Source organism: Salminus brasiliensis, chromosome 17, assembly GCF_030463535.1.
Source record: "Salminus brasiliensis chromosome 17, fSalBra1.hap2, whole genome shotgun sequence".
NCBI classification, from domain to species: domain Eukaryota; kingdom Metazoa; phylum Chordata; class Actinopteri; order Characiformes; family Bryconidae; genus Salminus; species Salminus brasiliensis.
In genome coordinates, this window is record NC_132894.1 from 27,458,694 (window position 1) to 27,483,479 (window position 24,786).

Genomic DNA, 24,786 nt, shown 5'->3' on the forward strand with positions numbered 1-24,786 from the left:
TTGTGCTCATCTAGACCTTAAATATGTGCGTGAGCCACCCACAGTTACTCAGAAGAGCCCTTTCATGCCCCCCACTTCCTCTCTGACAGAAGGTCAGAATGGGGCAGTTCTAAATCACTCCTCTTTGTGTATTTGGGTGTGTATGCACGTGTATAACAGATGGCCTCCTGAACGAGAATGACCACTGCAAAGGTCGGTACTTTCTCAAGCCGAGTCACCCTCACCAAACACGGTCAAAGCCCTCTCTCTGTCCCGCTGAGCGGCTCAGTAATGGAGTTCACACTTTTATTTCCATAATTCTCTGCCTCTTATTGATGAATGTTTTCATTTGGAGCGAGTCAGCGCTGCGCTTTATTGTTTTGGCCTGAGCGAGGTGTTTTTGCTTTGGCTAAGGCCTTTGAGTGCCTCCATACATCATTCTTACTCCACTCCAGCGTGCTTTCAGTGGCCTGCAGAGCCTGCCAGTAATTAGAGCAGCGTTAGTGACGTGATCAAGTTCAGCCCTTTCATTTAGCGGCTTTGCTCACCACACAGCTAGAGCACAGAGGGGAAGTTTGTCTTGTTAACCCCGGAGAATCTTCCCTTCCGCACAATGGCTCGTATTTATCCGGAGTCACAGTGTAAGAACAATGCTCTGAGGTCGGGTCTCGGGGTTCAGGTAATTTTGGTCAGTGTTTTATTAAAAGTGTAAGCCAATCCCACTTCAGTATTTTTTAGTTTGATAAATATGTGCTAATGATAAAGACTACATTCCGTTTCAATGACTTACAAACCTAGGGTCATGATCACAGTAGTATCACAGAAAAACAGTGCTACCTTAGAGGAAACAGCTTACTGGATGCCAGTATTCAGTTGTTATTGTGGACACTTTGGTAACAGCATTTGCATCAGACATTTGCTCTGTTTTTACAGGTTCCCACTACACGACAGGAGCTTCCATTCTTTATTTGATGCTTGTACATCTGTTTTAGTAAGCATCTTCAAATCTCATAGTAATAGTTTACAGTACTGTCCTTTTGGACTGGATGTGCTATCTAGAGTACCGACAGGTCTACCACCTGGCCTAAAAATAAATCTAAAGAGACCAAAGACATGATTCCTAGACTGCATAAACTTAGGTTAACCTAACAGTTAGGTTAGATTAGGTTACTTTATTTGTACTCATGAGTAAATTCTATTTTACAGGAGGCTAGTCAGCGCCCATCACAAGCATTTCCGGAAACACAGAGAATGGACAGTTGACAAACAAGAAGATTTATGCCATGTTATGACCTATTAATTATTTGGGAAGTACCTGTAATCCTGTATACAAAGAGTGAGTGTTGTCACATAAAATCAAGACCATTAGCTGCTTTAACCGTCTCTAGGTCTGATTGGGACTCACCAATCAGCCTGCTAGACCCCTAAACAGCCTATGGACTGCCGATGGGCTGAAAATGTTATCACAATCCTCCTATTACCAAAGAATAGCCCCACCAGTTTGTACAGAAGTTACTGTAGTTACTGAGTAATACACCTTAGTGTGTAATAAGCCTTTCTGCATTAAGGGGTCAAGGTCATATTTTCCAAACTACGACACCAATCAGATTAAACCAATTCAATAAAAGCCAGATAGAATAAGGATATTATTGTTCACACAGTGTGAAAGTAGGACAGTCTCTTCAAACAATGCAAAGGCTGCCAGACCCTTTTCCACTCAGCTTCACAAATTGCTTCAGAGTTCATTTTTAAGTCAATAATTGTCCCAAGATGTACAGTGTAAAAAGAAGAAGAATTCAACCAAATCGAGAAAAATACTTGAATAAAGCTCGTAAATATCTGCTAATTTAGTGAGAAGTGTTAAGATATCTTGCCTTAGTGGGCTTAAAATGGGCTTAGTTTTTCTCCTGTTGTCTTAGAACGCCTGGTCACTTCATATGAGTAGTATCTGGATAATATCCTGATGAGCACTGTAGTCAAATTCGTCTCTGGTTAGTCAGTCTAAAATCTGATTGCTGTGTGGGACAGAATATGCAAACCCTCGTTACGCAGTTTATCCATTCAGCCTCTTCCTGTGTTGTGCTTAAGATGACTGCTATCTTGAAATGAGCAGTTTTACATGTGTTATCCATGGTTTTACATGTGGTCGTCATCACAGACACAGATGTTCAGTGACATACTGCAGGGGGGGGAGTTTCTGTTGTACTGGGAGGGTTTTGGTGGACCAATGCCTCTTGGAAAGGTGGATGTATTTGCACTGCTATAGCGTGGCTCAGGAGGTGGTCTCAAAGTGATCGGATTTGAGTGATCGGACTTGGTTGTGGGTGTGGCGCAACAGATAACCCCACTACCTGCCACTGAGCCACCACACCATGTGGGAGACTGGGGTTTGATTCCCGGCCTGAGTGACTATGCTGCGCTACACCAATAAGAGTCCTTGGGCAAGACTCTTAACACTACATTGGCCCACCTCTGTAATACGAGTAACCTTGTAAGTCGCTCTGGATAAGAGCGTCAGCTAAATACCATAAATGTAAATGTAAAAAAGTGTTTACACTTGCATTTTTATGTGGCTTATTTGGTATAAACCTGAAGCTCTGTGCTTGCAAAACTTTACTTTGAAATAAATACAATTCAGTTTCTGAGATTTCAGGTTCTCATGAGAGGTGCAAAAGCCCCACACATATGCTAATGAACTGCTTTATTAGCGCTAAGAAGATGCCTAATGTCAGGTGTGGGCTAGAGGGGTATAAAGTCTCCCAGCTTAGAGCTGTGGAGCAGTGGAACTGTGTTCTCTGGAATGATGGATGGTGCTCCATCTAATACCTTTGGGATGAGGTGGGTGGTGATTATCCAACATCCTGACCTCATTAACACTCTTGTCGTTGAATACAGTCAAGTTCTCACAGCAATGCTCCAAAATGCAGTAGAAGGCCTTCCTTGGACAGAAGAGACAGTGTCCCAGTAATTTTACCCATAGAGTGTACATGACATCTGTGAAGTGTGCATATAGATGCCATAGATCCTATCTAAATCTGTTTGTGGACAGATGTTTAGCTTTGTAGTCTTAAGTAAACTAAACTTCTGCTTTCATAGAGAGCATCAGAACTTTCGTCAGTTAGATCAGGTATCTGCTGTTTGACAAGTATGAACCATTTGCTGTTTCTCCACGTTCACCGCTCTCTCCCGTACTAGGCTCAGGATGCAGGTGTGCGCTGTAGCTTGTGTGTGAGTGTATGTGTTTGCGATGGACTCGGGCACGGTGGCAGTCTCTCTCCACACCTCTCTCCCCTCTGGGTCTCCATCAGAGCCTTCCCAATAGATCTTTATTTACAGCACAGGAGTCGGAAACAGCTGGTCAATCCATTTAGCCTAAGGCCACTGATTTGTTCGTATTTACTACAACACCCAAAGAAAAGCCAGGGTATTTTTCCCTCTCTCTTTCCTATTGATCCGGCGCTTAGAAAATCTGCTCTGCTGTCTAAACACTATTGATCCCCTCCCCTCTCCTCGCAGAGCTCCCCGCGCCAGTGTATAAAGGGACTGGATGAATTGAAATTTCATTTCCGACAACTTGTTCCTGTTATTTTTACCCCCTTTTTTCCGTTGTGCCGCCGGAGAAAGGGAACAGGCAGTTGCGGGAGTGGAACTCGAAGAAGGTCACTAGCTGCCTGGCTGCAGGTGAAGATCATGAGAGGAGCAGAGCAGCCAGGCATACCTGGTTTATACTGTTAGCCACAGCACTTCCACTGGGTAGTCCCAGGCCATAGTGGGCTATACTGGGCCATGATCGAGCATAGTGGGCCATGGTGGGGCATAGCAGGGCATAGTAGGCATAGCTATGCCATACTGGGGCATAGTGGACCAAGCTGTTGACCATATGGACCATGCCATGGGCATCGTAGACCATGCCATGGTGGGGCCAAAGTGGACTGGGTTCCGACCATTGCTGGAGCATAGTGGGCTGTGTGAGGCCATAGTGGTGCACAGCTTAGGCTGTGGTGAATTGTGGAGGGCTGTAGCGGGCCGTTGTGGTAGTGGTTACTGGTTTTCTTGTATGTTCTGTCTATTCCAAACCTTTTTTCATGATACATATCACTGCTGTTCTCCATGTTCTGCATGTTCTAACACACTCACTTCAGCTTCTGAAGGCTTGTTAATTGGCATATTAATTGAATCAGGTGTGTGTATAAGCAGAAAAAAACACCACATTGGGCAGAGGGGGGGATTTCTAGACCTAGGTTGTGGTGCACTGGCATCGGAGTGCTGCTCATGAGTTTGATTTGACCCGTCTCTAGCTCTCTACTGCTCTCCGGCGCCCAGGCTGGCCTCTCTTCCTCATTAAAGAGTGTGCAGGCGTCATTAAGAGTCAGTGGAGGCCGCTCGGGCCTGGCCCACCTCACGCAGGCCTGTCAGCAAGCTGCTGATAAATGCACACAGAGCACAGACTGCAGTGCACTCATCTGCCACACACACACACACACACTCACTTAGTAAGAGCCAGGAAGTTACAAGCTTGGAATACCTATAGCAGAAGAGGCAAATGACAAGGAGCCATATTAAGCTCTGTTAGTTTGAACCACACCTTCAACATATGGTTGTATAATGATTGTATTATGATGGGATTGTTGAACTGTGGGAAGGGGAGGACTTCTGGGCAGCTTCTGCTTTTTACAAGAAGAAAAAGTAATAGAACTGATGCAATGAGGAGGTGGTGGAGTGTGAACATAGGTGGAGTCTAGACACCAAAGACACCAAATTCTTGGGGAATTAATAAATAAATAAATAAAGGCAAATGATATTGACCAGGATTCCATTTGTAAAAGCACTAAAAGGGAAAAAACATCCAAGGGGGTAAATAGGCACCGCAAATGCAATTAAAAGGGACTGTGCGAAGTGTGTGCGCCGAGTCAAGGCTGAAGCAAAGTCAGTCTGTAATTAGTGTGGGCGACTGCAGCATGTAGCACTTAGCCAAACTAGAAAATGCCTTTGTAAAGTTACTAAACTAATTACTGTTACCATAAAAAAGATGAAACATACTGCTTCACTCAGAATAACTAAGCTGCTAAAGAGCTGTCGTATGTGTAAAAATATTCCTGTACATTAAAATACTTAATTAAAATTGGCTGTTTTCCTTTATTAATAGACAGTAATGTCATTCGTTTGCATTTGGTTGTCATGCTGGAAACAGTCTGAGTGTGCTTTTGCCCTGAAGAACTGTGTTCTCTGGAATAATGGTCCTCTATTCAGTAGTTCTGGGATGAGTTGGGGATGAGGTGAAGTGGTGATCATCCAGTATCTTGTCGCTGAGCGCAATCAGATCCTCACAGCAATGCTTCAAAATTTAATAGAAAGCCTTTCCTGGACAGTAAAGACTGTTACTCCAGCAGAAGCAGGATAAACTCGTTTTAAATATCCTTTTTCAAAGGGGATTCAAAGGGGATTTTAAAAGAAACAGTAAATAAGCAGGTGTCCCAATACTTTTGTCCATATAATGTATCAAATCATATTTGTTTAGCTGTAAATTGAGTTTTAAATGCTGCATATTTGAGCAACCAAACCTGGAAACATCCTTAATGTACAGTCCCTGTGTGACAACGTAGAACTGCTTACTGAACTTGTGTGTGACAGCCAGTCTGTGTGTATGTGTGTGTCCGTGTATGCTGCAGCTGCGAGAACGCACTTCAGAGCTCCGGAACCTCCAGAAGACCCACAGCGAGCTGCAGGTGCGAGAGAGGGAATGTCGGAGAGAGAACTCCTCCCTGCAGGAGCAGCTGAACCAAACTAGGCAGGAACTCCACAACGCCACCCTCAGGGTAACGCCACTACCTGCATCACACTCATGTGGCCCATTAGGCTGTAAGACATAGTGCGCCACAAAAGGAAAGCCCTGTTTTAATTAACATAAATATTCACGTAACGACCTGCAAAGCCGGCCCACATTCCGTTCCTTGCTTTTAACGCTTATGCATATTTTAATAGGTTATCATTAGTGCCATCATAAGTCTTATTAGAAATGTAATTATGAGATTTATGGGGGAGATGGGTTTTTTTACCCCCTCTCGTGTGGGCATTTTATTCACAAAGCCATATTTTCTCCTTTGGGGTTCACAATATGTGTCTTTTCAGATTTTTAAACCCCTCCACCACCATCACCTCCAAAACATGAGGCGGGTTGCTGATAAAGATAAACACACAAACAGGCTGCCGCGGCTGCACCCCATCACCCCACCCCTCCACCTCCGCCCGCAGGACCCTCCATCTGAATTGTGTGTCCGCTGAGCTTGTCATAAGCCGTATTAAGAAAAATGCTCACACGGTTTGACGTAAATTGGAAAATGGCATTTGTAAAGCGGGCGCTGCGGTGGAAATTAGAGATATTAAAATTATAAATCAGAGTCTTACAGGAAGGGAGGTGGGGGAGGTGGTGTGAGGAACAGCGACTCCTCTCGTGCTACGAGGCCTGAGTCTGACTCACGCAAGCCCTTCTGGGCCTAAATGGCTCAGAAGAGGTGAATGAGAAGGAAAAGAAAGTAAATGTGTGTGTGTGAGAGAGAGAGGGCGAGAGAGGTGGAGATGTGGGGATTGGCTGCCACACAAGAGGATATTGTGTCTTTTCTATGGAGTCAAGTCAGCTTATTTAGCGCTTTCCCACGCCGCCATCCGCTAATGGATCATTTCAAAGGTGTGATATGCATTATGCAAAGGCATCCGCTTGACACTTTTAACAACGCCTCTTCTCCCAGTGTGTCTCACCTTCGCCTGCCTCTTTATCTATGTGTGTGTGTGCGCGATTGTGTGTGTAGGCGGAAGAACAGCGTCTGAAAGAAGTCCAGATTGATGAGCTCCAGAGAGAGGTTGACAGGACGCTGGCACTGCTGGAGAAGGAGAGAGAGGTCAGTAGGGTCAACTACATTCTTAACAGCCCCACACACACACACATGCGCACGGCCCATTGAAGCGTTTCCTGTACAAAAACCCATGGACGCACCTTGAGCCGATGTACACTTGCAGCACACCCTCATTTTCACAGGCATTCAGCTATTTCCAGCACTCCTCGCACTCGTTTCCCAATGAGCTCAAAAGGCTCGAAATCAGCAGCAGGGACCGCGAGGCCTTGGCACAAATGACCCTGATCTAGCAGGGGGGATACTTAAACAGGACACCTCTCTCCTTGTCACTGAAAGCAGCCTTTGAAATTGCTTAAGAAAAAGTAAACTCATGCTTGGCGCTGGAGCTTGACGGTCACTGGAGATATTTGTAAAAGCGCCGCCTGAACGAAAGTGAGGTCAAGTGTGCCGGCATGGACTTACCAATGATTCAGTGTGGCCAAAAGAGCTGGCTTTAACGGGAGCATTCTATCACCCTGACCTGTGCTCATGCACATAACATGGATCTAGTTTGCTCCTAAATAGAACACACTCTTTTTTATTAGCAGTCCGATATTGGAATTGCAGCTAATTCCAGTTTGTTGTTATTGGTTGTTTGGCCATCTTATATGAGGTGAAGCTAACCTTTTCTCAAAGCTGTTGGTGCTGCTCCGGGGCAAAGCGGATGAAGAAGATTAACACAGGTTTGTCTTCGCTTTCTTTAGTTTTTTTTTTAATACCCACTGGAGGAGCTGTGAGATATGCAGTGGTGGCTCAGCACTTAGAGCACCGGGCTATTGATGACAGGGTTGTGGGTTTGATACCTGGGCTTGGCATGGTACCATTGTTGGGCCCTTGAGCAAAGGCCTATCACCCTCTCTGCTTCCCGGATGCCGCAGCGATGGCTACCCACCGCTCCGGGCACATGTGCTCACTGTCACTGTGTGTGTTTGATCACTAGTGTGTGTGTGTGTGTTCACGGCACAGAAGCCAAATTCCATCTGTGTCCAACACAAATGGTAAATATAGTTGTCTTGTCCAGTATGGTTGTCCTAAGGCCTGACCTCCAAACCGCCCAACCGCTGAACTCCTGCCCAACACACTTCTGAGTTCGCCTTCCTGTGCCAGCTCCTGTGCCAGCTCCAGAACTCCAAATACACAAAATCTTAATGGCAATTTGTACAACATTAATAGATCAATTAATATTCATTTAATATGTAAAGAAATAATTATACAGTGTCAGCCAAAGCAAGGTTATTATAGGTAAAGTATTAGTCCTGAAATTCCACATGCTGTGTCTCATTAACTTTGCTGGAAAAAAAAAACACACTTCAGACTAGAGCTTGTGGACGAGATAATTGTACACAGTGTTTGGATGAAAGGAAGGTCAAGTGTCGTACCATGCTCTCTTTCCCACTCCTCAGTGTGACCAAAAAGAAGCGACTTGAACGAGAGCATTCCATCACCCTGACCTGTGCTCACCGTTCACGTACATAACACAAGTCCTCTCACAAGAGGCCACTCGCTCTGTTAATCTCTCTCTCTCTCTCTCTCTGCCTCTCTCAAAAAGTCACTACTTTATTGCTTCCACTTTCCACTCCACCTGTTCAATAACTCCTGTTTACCATGGAGGGCAAACACGGCTTGATTCGTATTCATTCGCCTGTGTTGAGTAGACAGGGACCTCCCTTAAGCAGAATGTCAGCCCCCAGCTTGTGCTTTGTGCCAATAAAGACTCCAACTTTAAGGCCACATAAGAGAATGTGTGTGTGTGTGTGTGTCTGTGCATGGCTGAACTCCGTTTCGCCACGCCACTCACACATTTCATACCTCATTACATTTTTTTCCAGAGATAATTTCACTGTTCCTGAGATATTATATGCCTTATGCAAGCAGTGTTCATCTCCTCAATGACATCGTTGATTGAAATGCCGCATTGGCACAGGTATGAGGTGTAAAAGGCAAACAAATTCCATAGCCTTATTAAACCAGTGAAATTTTAGCTTATTGTTGAGGAAATATGACAAATTAAAGTGATATTATGCAAGAAAAATGCTTGTTTCTGTTATCCATTGTTTTTGTTGTGTCTCCGAGAATCAACCGATACCGATCCAATCCGATCTTTGTTTGTATAAACAATACAGCCAGAGATAAGATGAGCAGCTGATTAATACAATCAGTAAAATCCCTTTATGTAATAATAGTTTCTATAATGAGACATTCTGGACTGACTGATTTAATTTAGTAGAGACTTTTCTTAAAATGACTGTTTTATAGTGTGTTTAATATCTTTTATTAATATTAGCATTAGCCTCCACTCGGTTCTGAATGCGCTCTTCAGTGCTGGTTTAAAAATAAAGAAAGGCCAGTGGTTCTCCCATTGGTAAAATACAGCTCTTCAGTAATAGAGTACCGGGATTAGATTAACACTTTGACACATGATAAAGTAGCACTTCTATAACTGTCACTAGTTTTATAAAGTTTCAGATATCATGTTATGGTTTAACTGTAAAATCCAAGGTAAAGTTCCACACTGCAGACTTTATAACTCTTTTATTTACCTTCTGAGAACATCCCTACTGCTGCCGGCTGGCCAGTATTGTCCGCTAATGGAGCCTTGAGGACACCAGATCTCACTCTAAACATTGTGGTTAAAACAGAGACTCATTACTGGATTGTGATTAAAATAGCTAATAGGAATAGGTTACTAAAGACAACCAGAGCTGTGTAGTTAGCTTTCTAAAATTAGCCTGTAGCAATATGTTGTGATTTTACACAGTCATATCAGGATATTACAACCACCTACGTAATAGTGGGACCACTATTGGCTAACCACTCTTGGCTCGGATGACATTATCGAGACATTGTAGCATGGGCTATATAAGGTGATGTAAGGTGTTCATTATAGAGGTAACTGGTCCACAGTGCGCCTCGATTGCTCTGTACCACTCACTGGGGTCATCGTTCCCCTCTGGCAATAATGGCCTGTAGGGCACCACTGTTGGGAGGCACCCAATGTGCGAGTAGACGGTTCCCCGTACAACTTCACTATGGCAGCTCTAGAACATCCCCACAAAGTGCACAGTTCCCCAGATGCTACCACCCTTCGCCCACTATCCTTGTCATATCAAAATATTATGACCACCTCTAGTTTGGAATGAACTCAGCCTGGGATGCCAAAGATGCCACATTACCAGGTTGCTGCACCTAGAAATAAGCGGGCACACCAGTCAGTTGTAGCAAGATGTAAACAGTGGTCATGGACAAAAGGTTGAAAGGATGCGATTTGACTGATGACCAAAAGGGCATGATAATAGGCGAAGACTTGAAGGTTTGACACATGATGAAGTAGTACTTCTGTAACTGTCTCTAGTTTGGCATAAAGCAGGACTCTGTGGCCTGCAATAATAGCATTAGAAAGTGGTCTGATAAAGCTGTACACAACACTGTGACTAAAAAATGATTACAAAGAAAATGGTGTATTTGTTCTCTATTATTATCAGGAATTATTATTGTATTGTATTATTGTATTGTAATACATTTTGAAATGGTTGTATGGGTTTTGTTGACCTTAGACAGCACTATTCCATTAAAACAGCTGTTTTTCTTTTATTTACCATTCCATTCTGTCTCTTTCTCTCCCTCTGTTTCTCAGGAAGGCAGCCAGGTGGAAGAGTTGGAGAGTCTGAGGGAGGAGCAGCAGCAGCTCAAGGATAAGGTCTCTTGCCCTCTGTGCAACATTCTGCCTATTAGCTGATATTAGGCCTCACTCAGTGCTGTTTGTCCAGCTGGGCCTTCATCACTGCAGTTAAGTGCATGTCACAACCTTGCTGTAGTTTAAATGAGATGTGTGTGGAGTGGAGCGCCGCAGATGCATCTGATGTTGCCAAGGAGCTTCTTTCTCCTGCCCATAATTCAGTTGTAATGCCAGGCAGTGTTCTGATCTGTGGTATTGATGCGACACTTACAGTGTCATTGATGCATAGCACCAAAAAGCCAATTGAGGTCTAATCGCGCCCCTGGACAGCTCAGCCTGCCTAACATGTGAGTGAGTGAGTGGGGCAGGGGTTGGATGGGATGAGCACAATAGAGACCTCCAAAGAGGTAAGAGAGTAAAAGAGGGTGAAAGAAGGAGCGTGGGTATTGTAGATAGTCTTAATGCTGTCTCTTTTTTTTATGTGTATGTATATGTGTGTGTGCGTGTGTGAGGTGACAAACTTCAGGTCTCAGAGCTCCTAGCTGGAGTGTTTTTTTTGTTTTGTTTTGTTTTTTCTGTGCGGCCTGGCTCTGTTTTGGGACCTCTGTAAAGTAGAGCCTTCAAAGGTGGCCCGATCGCCACTTACCGCTGAGTGCTTCTCTGGTGGTTGGACAAGATTACTCTCAAAACAAAGTGAGGACAGCTTGATTAATAGAGGCCTCTGCCAAGGGCCTTCACCGCAGTATATTTTCACACTTAACTTACACTCCTTCATTTCGCTCGTGCGGACTTTTATGTGCGGGGCCTGTCACCGCAGGAGCCTGTCGGTTCGTAAAGAACAAGCTGGCTCTTTGAGACGCTTTCCCTGAAAACTCATTAAAAGCCCTCTGGGTGTTTTGTTTGAGCGTCCGTGGGGGAGAGCTGATGAAGGAGCTGGATTCGACACGGATTCTGCCATAGACTGAGGACTTAGTGAATAGTGTTCTTCTAAGGGCCTGCTTTACAATGTGACATAGTGCTGTCTTGTGTATTATACTGTATAGATTTTCTGTTTATTTTTGTGTTTTTTATTTTTTCAAAATTCCAATTTGATGCTGCCACTTAACACACCCGTTTGTAGCTCCCCCTAGCGCTAGAAATACTCCCGACACTAGAAGGGGTAAGGACTTATCACATTTCTCCTCCTATACATGCAAAGTCAGCCGCCGCTTCTTTTCATACGGCCCAGATGCAACATCGTAAGATAGCCCACACACTCGAAGCAAAGTGCTGTGACCCCAGCTGACTCCAGCGCACCAGCTAACAGAGGCCTGTGCTGGCCAACATCTCTTAAGAGGGATGAGAGTAGACTGCACCGTCTACTCATCCAGAGAGAGCGTGGCCAGTTGTGCTCTTTCAAACTCCATCCGCAAAGCAGCATGGCTTAATTACTGTAAACGTTCAAGAGGTTCGCACAGATATAGTTGCCACGTCATGAGATTTGAATGGCTTTCAGGTAAATGTGCAGGTCGTGTTTGTGCGTGTGGTCTTCTACTGTACATCTCACACCTTTTACCTGTCTTAACTGTACGTGGTTTTGAGAGCTCTAAACCGCCACTGTGAGGCTTGAATAGACTGAACGGAGCGCTTTTATTGATGGAAGTGGCACTGAATAGAAAGCATGTGGTAAATGCTCTGAAAGGCGAGCCACACTAAGAAGCTTTCACTCCCTAAGTACGTACAGTATGCAGGCAAGAACAGTGACCAGGTGACCCGAGATCTGGAGTGTTTAATGTGTCTAAAAGCTCCCTCACAGAAGATAACATGCTTTGAATATGATACCTGATACTGTTCTATGGTAGTTTTGAGTTTTTTTGGAAGATGGAGAAATACATGCAGTGTACTTTCAGGGCAAAATAGTGCCCAAACAATACTGTTTTTCTTATCCGACACTGTTTTCTCATCATTAACATTACATTTAAAACTTGAACGCTCACTGGTGGTCTTGGATAGAAATTAAAATGGCTGTGTTGGAGCCAGTGTAACACCTGGTTTCTCTATCAGCACCACTGTAAAGAAATGAAAGTTGGTAAGTTCCTCTATATTTCTCTATGTTCTTTACAGACTCAATACAGCTGAACCTAGATGAGGTCTCAAAGCAGACGGTCGAGTTAGGCTGTCTGCCTGCAGCCTTGTCTCGGCCCTGGATTGTCAGCAGCTGTTAACACTACTCTGCCAAATACTGACTAAAAGACTATAGGCTATTCTGCATGGAAGTAAAATCAGAGTCTCTTAATGCTGACTTCTGTCTAATGCCAATCCGATCTGATCTGATCTTTCTATAAATACACAATAGTAAACACCAGTAAAATCACTGTATGTTTAGTAAACAGTTCCACCATAATCAGACTTTCTGAACTGAGTAATTTTGTTACTAAGCTAAAGTTTTCCTCTTCCCTGAACGTCCCGTTCTACCTTTAATAATTCAGCAGTAGCTTTGTTTTGGCTGCTAGCTCGTAACGTCACTGCACTAATCTGTTTAAATAAAGCTCTAATAAATTGTTTTCAAAGAAATTAAGTTTGTCTGTAGCACCTGAAGATTATGTCTATTAATGAAGCCTAGAGGACGCCAGATGGCACACCTAAGGATCTGGAGTGGGTCGGAATTTTAAAAGCCGATACATGATTCATTAAAAAAGCTTGGATCGGACCCTGATCCTGAGGGATATTCCTAATTATTACAGTAATTACAGTCTGACTTCTGTTCCAACCTGGCCAAAACATAGGCAGACAGTAAATGTCCAAAAGTATAATTTTGAACACACACATCATAGAAAAGCGTACTCCAGTAGTACAGCACACTTTCAAGGACCCACATATGAGTCTAAGGTCATCATGCTCAGTGCCAAGCATCCGTGGAGGAGTACAAGAGTGCTGTAGAGCAGCAGAACTGTGTTCTCTGAAGTAATAAAGCTCCATTCAATACTGCCCCTGACAGATCAACAGCACTTACAGCTTTCATCTTCAGGAGAGAGGGGAAAATCAAGCTCCACTCTCGCTTTGAATTTGGAAGCATCCACAGATGCTTCTGTCCATCCTTCCACTGTGAGACGACGACTCAAAACTGTGGGTCTGCAAGGATATGGAGCTGAGAAAAGCAAACACTAAAAAAGATGAATATTTGATCAAATCAAGCTGCTGAAACTGCCGATGTTAAAAATAATAGACTCGCAAGTCCAGACCTCAACATCATTAAATGTGTTTTGGATGACTTGAATGGTAAGAAAAATGGTAAGGGAATGCAAATCAGTGAAATGGCTGTTCTGGCTAGACATCAAATATGTATAAAAAGGTATATAACGATGTGTGTGTGTGTGTGTGTGTGTGTGTGTGTGTGTGTGTGTGTGTGTGTGTAGGTGAGTCAGGCGGAAGCATGGGCCTGGGAGCTGAAGAGGAAGCTGGAGCAGGTCGGTCAGGAGCGGCAGAGGGAGTTGAGGGAGTGGAGGGAGCAGCAGCGCTCCTCCTCAGAGAGCCTGAAGCGGACTCATGCTCAGCTGCAGGAAGCCCAGCACAGCATGGACGTCCAGCAGGAGAAGATCTGCCGTCTGCAGGACGAGCTGGACACACTGCAAGCTGCGGTGAGGAAAAGAGGACACAGAAAGGAGAACAGCAGCAGAGCAAAGCCAGTGCAAAATTGACAAAAAAGAAAAAAGCAAGCAGTTGTAAATCACAAGATAAATGAGGGAGAGTGGAGGACGTGGTGGATGAGGAAGGGTCAGGGGAGTATGGTCAGTCTGCCTTACTTTAGTCCACTGGAGGCTCATTAAGGCCAGCTCCACAACGTTGCACAATCAGACCTGCACAGGAAATTAGCTTCTTTTCTTTCTTTTCTTTCATGGGCACTCAGTTAAAATGCATATGAGCTCAGCGTTGTTAATTAACATTTTGTGCTTAGCCAGCACATTAGCAACTCTCCTTAATGGTCTGGTGGGAGGGGAGAGAGAGTAGGTGCAGCACTGAAGCTGAGGGCTTTTGTTGTCGTTCCGTCAGGCCTGGGTTTCTGTTTACTCTTTGCATTTGCTGACAACCACAGGATGCTCTGTGATGCTTTCTCTCCAAGCCTTGAGCTACTTTTTTCTTCTTTAAAAAGAGGTTTGCGGTGAAGCTTCCAACCCATCGAATCAGTTGGACGTTAGAAGGTGGATAAATAATTTAGCATCGGTTTGTGGAGTGAAAACTCTCAGGCTTTCGAGGGTGTATCTGCTTGGGTATGTGAGGCTGTATGGGCTTGTGGTAAACCTCGATCCAGCCCAGGCACGTGAGGCCTGAAAAAACGCTGGTTAAACTTGAAATTCTCACGTAAACTCCACATGACCCCAACCGCCAACAGACTAGACCCCATTTTTATAAGTGCTCTGTGAGCTGGTGTACGCTGTTGCTTCAACCGACGGCCTTTACGACCGCTCTAATGCAGGAGAATGTGATTATTCCTCTTCTGAGCATGCCCTACGCCCGTCGTATTTAAGTGATGTTGGATTAGTATGATTGCAAAAACACAGCAGATGGATAGTTGAACTGATAATTATGTGTAATTCGCAATCATTTCCAGGCAACCCAAATAACAGCAGCCAGTGTGGTCGGAGCCCACATTATCCAATTTGCCGTTAAATGGGAGATGGGGCTGAGGCTTGCTCCCTAAAAATTGAACCATTTCCTTAAAGTGACAAATTGCCCCTATACACACAGTACACAGCCGCAATGTAATGGACGAAGCGTCTTGCTCCGCGCTATTGTGATCATAAAAAAAAACAGCCAGTGATTTCCTTAATATGAGAGATTTTCCATCTCCCTTTCCTCTATTGTTGGTGTATTGCTTCGCCTTTCCATTATGGCCTCCCATTCACTCTTATCACATCTGTAGCTGATTTGGTGGATTGATGCAGCAGGCTATGATTGGATGCAGGCTATTTTTAATGCATGTCTCGTGTCCAATAGCTTGACGAGCGTGACGAGAGGCTGGCTGCTCTGACCCTGGAGGAGGATACGCTGAGACAGGACATAAAGACACGCGACCAGGAGGTTACTCACCTGCACCGGCAGCTCTCGGCCTCCCAGAACGCACTAGAGGAGGTGACCTCCAAGTTCCAGAGCTGCCAAAGAGATCTTAAGGAACAAGTAAGAGTATCAGAGACTATTTAAACCCATCGCCCATGTCAGCCTGGTTGATAATGGTTAAATAGTGGTGCATCTGAAAACCTGAAGAGCCTTTTTACACCCTAGTGTTTTTTTTTACACCAAAAACTGTCATTGAGCTCAAACTTGCAAAGTACACCTGATAGTTGGGTCAGTTTGAGAGTTTGTTTGCGACCGGACCCAGATCACCTCCTTTTAAAAGTCTGGGTGTGGTTATTTTGGTCAGCATCCGAGTGCGATTTTGTGTCCACACCTGTCCAAATCAATTACACCGTGGGTGAAAACTAACCAAAGTCTGAATCAACCGGACTAAAATGTACAGGTATTAAAAACACCCTAAAACAGAGCACTTCACAGCAAACCACTCTCAGAATGATTCTGAATGTCATTTAAGGGTTGGCCCCATTGGTAGATCGTTGAAGTGATCCCTGATGCCACAGCCAGTGTGGCTGGCTGTTAACTAATGTTAGCTTAATATTCTCCTCCGAGTGCGTTCAGCTGTCCAGTGATGTTACACTAGTGGCAGCTTGAAAAGATGTGATTTGCTGGCTTCATGTGATGATGATAAAGAAGCGCATGCTAGTCTTCACCCCACCAGCACTGATAGGAGGAGGTCTAGGAAGTGGGTGAGAATGGGTTAATTGGACTATTCTGGGAACAATTCTGCCCATCCAGTGCTAAACTACCTGGCATTAGCAGGCATATTTATACTAGCAATATATAACCCTATAGACCTCACAGAAGACGCTCACTAATGCGGCATGGCAAGAAAAAGGTCACATGCCTGATACAGACTAATACATGTCAGTTCAAGGCAACATTTTTATTAAGGCATTAGTTTGCATTTTGCCTGCTTGGATGCACCTCATTCAGCGCACTGGTGAGTTGTATCAGGTGTTTGAGAGCAGTGAAAACAGGACTGGAATTAAGGAACATGATGTTTTGCACAGGAGGCCCAGAGAGCAGGGCAGGAGCAGAGAGTGGCTGAGATGAAGGCTGAACTGACCCAGCTGCAGCACCAATACACCACCTGCTACTCCCAGGTATGTTTGTCAGAGAACAACACATCAACAATCAGCAGCACTGTTTGATTCCCCATCTCTCTCTCATTCCAGTTTTCTAATATGGCAGCTGAACAAAATGGTAAAAAATGATATTTTGGAAAGTAAAATCCTAAAATATCTTATAATCCTATTTACTTGTTTTAAGTCATCCTATCTAGTGGGAAATTATTCCATTCTCTGATATTTTTTTATCATTTTTAGAAATCTTGCATGTCTTGAAGCGTGTCTTTCTCAAGATGTCAACTCTTTGTCATAGAAGATGTAAAGCAGATCTCAATATTGCATTAATAAAGACTTTTGACATAGACAATAGAGCTATAAAAGAAAATTATGAGATCTTCCCCTTGTCATATGCCCATATTGTTTAGCTTAAACTGGACATAAGTAGGATGAGTCACACGCTCCTAGTTAAGCTATGCGTCAGACAGTATTTTGGCCTAATCAAATTGAGAACATCCAAGAGCTGTTTCTCAGGAGCGGGATTCCAGAAACCAGAGAACTTTGCTGAGAACTCACACTGATTTCTAACAGGGCAGAACCACATCTAGGAGAAGTGATTGAGATTAAGAGAAGATTATAGGTTTCAGACTCCCACCCTAGAGGGCCACAGCATCTCATAGTTCCAGATGTTTTCCTAAACAGCAAGACATTTGTTAAAATCATGAGCTAATTACAAAGCATTCCATGACTTAAGCTGGAAGCAGTTGTGGGCCTATCAGATTAGTGTCTTATATGACCACTGTGTAGATTCTGTGCTTGTATGTTTGCATATATATATATATATATATATATATATGTATGTATGTATGTATGTGTGTGTGTGTGTGTGTGTGTGTGTGTGTGTGTGTGTGTGTGTGTGTGTGTGTATATATATAGCTGGTGGAGAAGGAGGCGTCTGTATCCGGGCTAAGGGCTGACCTTCAGCAGACAGAGGGGCAGAGGGACCGGCTGAATTCTCAGCTCGGCCTGCTCACAGAAAAACACCAGACAACACAGCAGGAGGTGCCATAATTTCACAATTTTTTTGTTGTTTGGTTGTTTGGTTGTTTGTTTTACAAACTAATAAGCAGATACTGCATGTAAAATTCAAAGTCTTTAGATAACTGGTCATATTCATAGTAATACAATACAGAGGAGGCTAAAATATGAAGCAACCCTTTCTAAGGCTTACAATGAGAATTCATAGAGAATTCATGACACATGCATAAGCACTGTATACATAGACTGTCCGAGGACATTTCTTTTGGTTTCCGTTTCAGTTGGTTGTATATTATTGAGAACACTGATTCCAAACTGTTAAACAAAAGAAATCCATGCACCATGAGGGACCATTTGTATAAACAAATAATCAGTGCTGGCTTAGTTGTTTGCAGCAGTATGGAGCAGTGTTGTCCTGGCAGTGATGTTTACACTCTCCGGATTGTGTGCCATAGGTGGCCAGCAAGGACAAGACTGTGCTGAAGCTGAGCGTGGAGCTGAGGGCCATTCAGGAACATCTGACCTCCACACAAGAGGAGGTGAGTGCCTTTTAATAATTACACCATGTCTCCAACAACACGTGTGGACTTCTTTTGTTGGTCTGATAGAAATACCACGGACATGAGAAGACTACTCAAGCGAAGCCTCTCGTTCGTTTCAAGAGCCCTCACGGCAAATGCAACATGAAAGCGAGCAGTGGAAGGTAGAGAGTGCTCGCGATCACGGCTGCACCTTTGAAATTCAGTGTACATATATGTATTTGTACAGTGAAGTAGGTGATACCTCATCCCTAAATAAGCCCAGTAGCATTGAGTGAAACTCTCCAGAGTGTTCGGAGGCCTCAGCAGGCCCGAATAAGGGCAAGATCAAGGGCACGGCAGGTCCATCTCTCTCACTACATACACACACATATACACACTCAGAAATAAAGATAGGCCCTGTGCCTCACCTCTATCCTCCCCGAGTTCTGAGTTAAACTTTTGCATCACCTGTCAATTGAAGCAGCAGAGAACCCACGCTGGATTATTTATTCATCCCTGACTGGTCACTTATTTGTTTTGCCAGAGTGTCCTTGCACGTTATAAATGGGACAGGCCTGTCACTTCAACGCCAAGTGAATGTTCTGAGTTCCTTGAGAGATATTTTTTTATATATCTATATTTATTTATTTATTTACTTATCCTCTCTCTCCCGTTTTTTTTTTTTTTTTTTTCCTCCCATGAGGGAAACGGTGAATAATGCAAAGGAACCTGCTCCCACGTTCTGTTTTTATCATTAGCATGCAGCTCCAGTTATCTGCAGAATACTTATGAGTGCCGGTGAAATGTTTGTGATGTTATTTATTTATGTCGCCCTCTCAATTATTCATTTGTTTATTTATTCATGGCAGAACTAACTGCAATTGGAAAATTCATTTTTGCTGAAGGGCACAGCAAGATCCCCCCCCCCACCACCCCACTACCACTCCTCGTACCCCCCACTCCCCCCACCTACACAAAGTGAAAGGGGGGGGGGCATCAGGCTTGTTAGTAATTGCTTTATGTGGCATTTCCTGAGACTCATAGGGAGATGTCATTTTAATCTGAGCCGACGGGTGAAGAGATAGAGATAGATGGAAGGAGAAGGAGAGAGAGGGATGGGCGGAGGGACTGAGGCAGGATGAGTTTATTACTGTTCTGTGCTCTTGAAAACTTTACACAGTGGGGAACCGTGAAAGATTTGGGGAACATCTCAGCGTTTAGCCTGGTGCTGGGAGAGAGCGATCAAATTCAGTGTCACTTTATAGTATCTAACTTTTTCATAATGACGTTGATGGCGGCGCGCTTCTGGACTCCTGCTCTGTGCTAAATGTTTGTCATGAACCCTTTTTACACAAAACCTTGGATATATGTTTAAGCTTTGTAATCAGTATTTTAGCTGCAATCACACTTAAAGGCTTGGTGTAGAGGTACGGAACATCATCAACATGAGCGGCCAATAGCGTGAGCGCCTTCATTTTTTTTATTCCTGAACAAAAATACACTCCTGCTAGAGCTGAGCAATTAATCAAGTATTTATCAAAATCTACATTCAGAACCTCTAATCAGCATAAGCTTCCCCATGACAATAATTTAGATTTGTTTTTTTAATTCTGTTAGTACTTTTCTCACAGTGTGTGTTCATGCACTGCCCATATAAAACATTCTGCCATGTGTAGTCACATGAGTCCACCCCATCCAGTCTTCGACATGAAAGCAACATGGAGAAGAACTCGAACACTAAGCCAACTGAGCAACTTGAGCAGCTTCTGTAATCGTTCATTAATGGTAATCGTGTTCAAAAATGTTCAGTTAATCATGAATTGTGCTCACATCGCCCAGCACTAACTCCCACAGCATTTGTCTCCCTCGTCTCACATGGAACTGTAAAAACAAAGTTGCTTATATATAAACAGTTCTCAAAATGATTCAACCCTGCTTTCCCCAAATTCAAAACAAATGTCCCTTTAATGATCACTGCAGTCTCAGAATTATTCGACCCCTTTAAAGCGTCTTTAGTACTTTAGTACTGGGGTTTCTGGCACTGGAAACCTGCAGTGTGTGCAGGGCAAGGTAGATTCAATCAAGTATCAGCAAATGCCTTCTGTGAGGAAGCTGATGGAAGGTCCAATGACACTACATAGCTCCACAAACAAATCCCCAAACTTCTGTGGAGCGATGAATTAAAATTGAAGTTTTCAGGAATGTTTGGATCAGTGGTATGTCTGCAGGAGGAGTAATGTGGCATATGCTGAAAAGAACACTCAGCTTACAGTGAAGCATTGCGGTAGCTCGGTGGCGCTCTGGGGCTGCTCTGCTTTTTCTGGCACTGGAAACCTGCAGCGTGTGCAGGGCAAGGTCGATTCAATCAAGTATCAGGACATGCCTTCTGTGAAGCTGATGCCTGGGCGTCATTGGACCTTCCAACAGGACAGTGCTCCCATGCATACCTTAAAGTTCACCAAAGACTGGTTTCAGAAGACATCCTGAAAGATTCCTGAGTGGTCGCCACAGTCGCCTGACTTGAAACACATAGAAAATCTGGTGAGAATTGAAGAAGATGGTTGCAGCACAGAAACCCAAGAATATTCTTGAACTGCAGGCCACTTTCCACCAAGATATCTCAGGAATGCTGCCAGAAGCTGCTGTGTAGCTATGCATCACTTTTGCAGTGGGTCATGTATACAAATGCTACAAAAGGTTGGTACATCTACTTTGTCTGCAATTGTGTTAGTTATTGCAATCCTAAGGTGTAAAAATGTGTTTGTAGATAACGTAAACAACTTAAAGAGTTAATCAATGATCAGTCACCAATTTAAGCACTTCAGTTAACTTGATTTGTTTAGTTCTGTCCAGTCTAAATGTAACTGAAGGCCTTTAAATTAGAGCAAACCTGATAGCACATGACCAGTTAGATGCAGTCCACTGAACTACAATCAAAGTAATATGGTCTAAATGGAGAAAGTTTGGAACAGTAGTAAATCTTCCCAGGAGTTGGCACCTTCCCAAAATCTCTCCAAGCACAAGGCCTCAGCTGAGGTCAGCATTCATGACTCATTCATGACACCATGTGAAGCATGGTGGTGGTAGTGCCATAGTTTGGGGGTGCTGTGCTGCTAAGGTAACTTCAGTATTCTGCTGTGTATCAGAGAATTCATTAAGATTGTGTGATCTGCCCAAGAGCTGAAGCTGAATTGCAGTTGAGTCATGCAACAAGACAATGATCCAAAGCACACAGGCATGTCTACCTGAAACAAGATCCTGACCTAAACCCTGTGAAAATGTTTGTGGAAGAAGCTGAAACATGCAGTTCATGCTCGACAGCTTATAAATGTCACTGAGATGAAGCAGTTCTGCAAGAAGGAGGGGGACAAAATTTCTCCATGTCGTTGTTAGACACTAATGACCAACTACAGAAAGTGTTTGGTTGCAGTTTGTACTACTAAGGGGGTGTAACTTATTGAAATAATAGGGAATCAACTCTAGATGCAGGGCCACCCACTCCTGCACACCCGCCTGCTCCTGAAGGCCATTGTTTGCTCACTGTGTTGCCTGTAATTATACACATTGAAATTCTGTTTAATTTCACACTTGCGTAGCCTCATGCTGTAATTAATCCTGTTAAGTGATCACGTCTTGGAGAACATTAAAGGTTCTTTGTGGCTGTTTGCATGTGCATTAGAGCAGGCGAGGTTGCATCTTGTGCATAGAAAAGGAGTAAACCATATTTAATATTTATTCTATTTTTAGCAGTCACATCTCAAGACTAGCACCAATCACTGTGGTGACTTTTATAAGGAACTTTAAGAGGTGTTTTCAAACATGCTTTAACTTGCGTATAATTCGACTGTTTTTGTCTTGACTTGCACGCACAAGTCACTTTCATAAAAAACACTGGTAGTTAGGTGTTTCTAATAAAGTGGCCAGTGAGTGGAAGTATAAGCTCAGTGTTTCTAATGAAGTGGCCAGTGAATGAAAGTATAAGCTCAGTGTTTCTAATAAAGTGGCCAGTGAATGAAAGTATAAGCTCAGTGTTTCTAATAAAGTGACCAGTGAATGAAAATATAAGCTCAGTGTTTCTAATAAAGTGGCCAGTGAATGAAAGTATAAGCTCAGTGTTTCTAATAAAGTGACCAGTGAATGAAAGTATAAGCTCAGTGTTTCTAATAAAGTGGCATGTGAATGGGTGTACAAGGTAGGTGTTTCTAATAAAGTGGACACTAAGCTCATAACCACCATACATAACGTAGTTATTAATTGGTCAGTTGATTGTGTGTGTGTGTGTATGTATGCATGTGTGCAGCTTGCAGGGCAGGTTGAGGAGGTGAAGTCTAAAGGAGAGGAGCTTGTGGCTGTGCAGAAGGAGGTGAGAGGATTACAGAAGCTCCTGAACCGGAGGGAGGAGGAGTTTGAGCGGGAGAGGCACCGAAACGTCCAGCTCCAGTTAGAAAATGACGGCCTTCTCACACAGGTGACCCCACCTCCTGCTTTTCGTTACTGTCTGTCACCAGGGTCCAACAATACAGCGTAGCAAGTTTACTATGGCACCCGCAGGCCACGGTAGAACAATACTAGACTGTTAAGCTTCTGTTCAGTTATGTCATGTATCTGTGTGTGCATGTGAGACTGTGTGTGTGGTGTGTGTGTGTGTATATAGCTTGAGGATATTTAGAATAGGGTGGTCTCCAGTGAGTGCACTACCACACACAGAGCTCATGTTCACGGCATTAGCAAACCACACATAGCCATGAAATTCCAATTAGCTTCATTTAATTAGGAGCTCCTTGCTCGTGGCACAATTCCTTCATTTATTTTAATCTTGTTTATGCACCTTGATTGCTTCACAATATAGCGTTTTTTAATTAGGCAAGATTGATTCAATTGCATTGATTCACTATCCTTATTAAAACCAAACAATGCCACCATCCCCCGCTCACACACACAAACACACACATACACACACAAAGAAGTGCTATTTTTCATAATTAATGGCTGTGTCCTTAGACATGTCTGTGTGTATTTGTGTGTGCGCAGGCATGTTCGAATGTGCATGCGTGTGTGTGTGTGTGTGTGTGTATGTATGTATGTGATGGCACTTCTCATTTGGATATGGAGATGATGTTTATCGTTATTTATTGAGACGGGTGACAGAAACTGTCACACCCAGTTTATGAGCCGGCTGAGATGGGGAGATGGAGAACATCATGTTTGTGTGTGTGTGTACGTGTATGTAAAATATGTGTGTGAACAGTGACAGACGGGCCATTTGGTTGTGGCTTGTCACTAGTAATGTTATGCTAAGAAGCGTGGTGTGAGAACATGACGATTACTGGATTAAAGACCTTCAAACTTTCCTTCTCTGTGAATAAGCGGCAGTGGGCATGATGATACAGCTTTATGACATGATCCAAATCTGCCAGTTGTTCTTCACATTGTGTTCAAATTTCATGATGAATGGACCAATAGAAATGCTCTAAAATTCTTTTTACACTGACTTCCATTGAAAGTTCCTATGTCTGTAAAACTGAGGAGGAGGAGGGGAGGTGGGGACAAACAAGACTACAGCTACTGTAGCAATCCTCCTCAACCACTACAGTTTCAAACCGTGACCCCGTACTGTGTCATGTACCATTACTCCCCTAATTGATATAGTAGACACACTGGAAATAGTCTCTACATTTTAGGCATTGTTTTTGTTCTTTTCTCTCTTTTTTGCGATATTAAGGTATTTCTTAATGAGCATTTGCTGAAAGGGTTGGATGGGGACCCTACTACTGTGATTCTGTGCTGTATTTGATGTTCTTACAGCTGTTTTAGTGAGTTAGTATTAGTATGAAAATTAGTTTACCCTTGATATTATATGCGCTAGCTTGAGTACAGAGGCTTTGTCGTCTAGGTGAATACTATATATCTGCAGTGGCATTCAAAAGGTTGGTGCCTTTTGAGTATTCCTGAAGGTTCGTGGCTTTCAAACAGGGGTTTGAAGTTCTCTTTAAGATTTCTTGGTCAGACCTTTCAGACCTTAACTTGACCTCAGAACACTTTGCTGTCTTCTTAGTGCCTTCTCTTGCTTTGTGGTTATCCATTATTTGAATTGCTGAGCAGCTGCTTAGAGGAGGCTAATATCTGCTGGTTGTTGAGAGGTTTGAGAAGTCAGTCTTTATAAAGCTGTGAAATGTGCAGCACCTGGCCCTTCCTAACAAAGATTGTGAACAAGCCATGGCTCTGAAAAAAAAAATTAAGCTTAAGGGTATTTTACAGTAGTGTTTTTGTTCCGAGAGTCAATGCTGTTTTCAAGCTCGGGAGCAGCCCAGAGAACCGATGCCTTGTTCTTCCGAAATCAGTCTGGGTTCGCTTCAGGCGGACTCTGGTGCACTCAGCTGCAGGTGTGGAAGCTACCACATAAGGGGCTGCGTGGTTGATTTTGTCAGGTGACTGCTTTGAATAGCATGGCTAAAAACCTTCTCCTATGAGAACGGCTCCTTGTTTGCAGGTGTTCCTGCACAGTG

General features: G+C 43.6%; 1 protein-coding gene across 8 annotated transcripts in view; it reads left to right on the forward strand.

The window, feature by feature from the left end:
• The window catches only part of pmfbp1 (polyamine modulated factor 1 binding protein 1), a 235,203-nt gene that overhangs the window by 167,428 nt on the left and 42,989 nt on the right, over positions 1 to 24,786 (forward strand). For all 8 annotated transcript variants that reach the window (XM_072660358.1, XM_072660363.1, XM_072660366.1 and 5 more), the window contains 9 exons: positions 5,649 to 5,795; positions 6,786 to 6,875; positions 10,504 to 10,566; positions 13,941 to 14,162; positions 15,520 to 15,699; positions 16,668 to 16,760; positions 17,658 to 17,783; positions 18,215 to 18,298; positions 22,581 to 22,748. In XM_072660358.1, the coding sequence (XP_072516459.1) occupies positions 5,649 to 5,795; positions 6,786 to 6,875; positions 10,504 to 10,566; positions 13,941 to 14,162; positions 15,520 to 15,699; positions 16,668 to 16,760; positions 17,658 to 17,783; positions 18,215 to 18,298; positions 22,581 to 22,748 (1,173 nt within the window). The remainder of the gene's footprint in view (positions 1 to 5,648; positions 5,796 to 6,785; positions 6,876 to 10,503; positions 10,567 to 13,940; positions 14,163 to 15,519; positions 15,700 to 16,667; positions 16,761 to 17,657; positions 17,784 to 18,214; positions 18,299 to 22,580; positions 22,749 to 24,786) is intronic.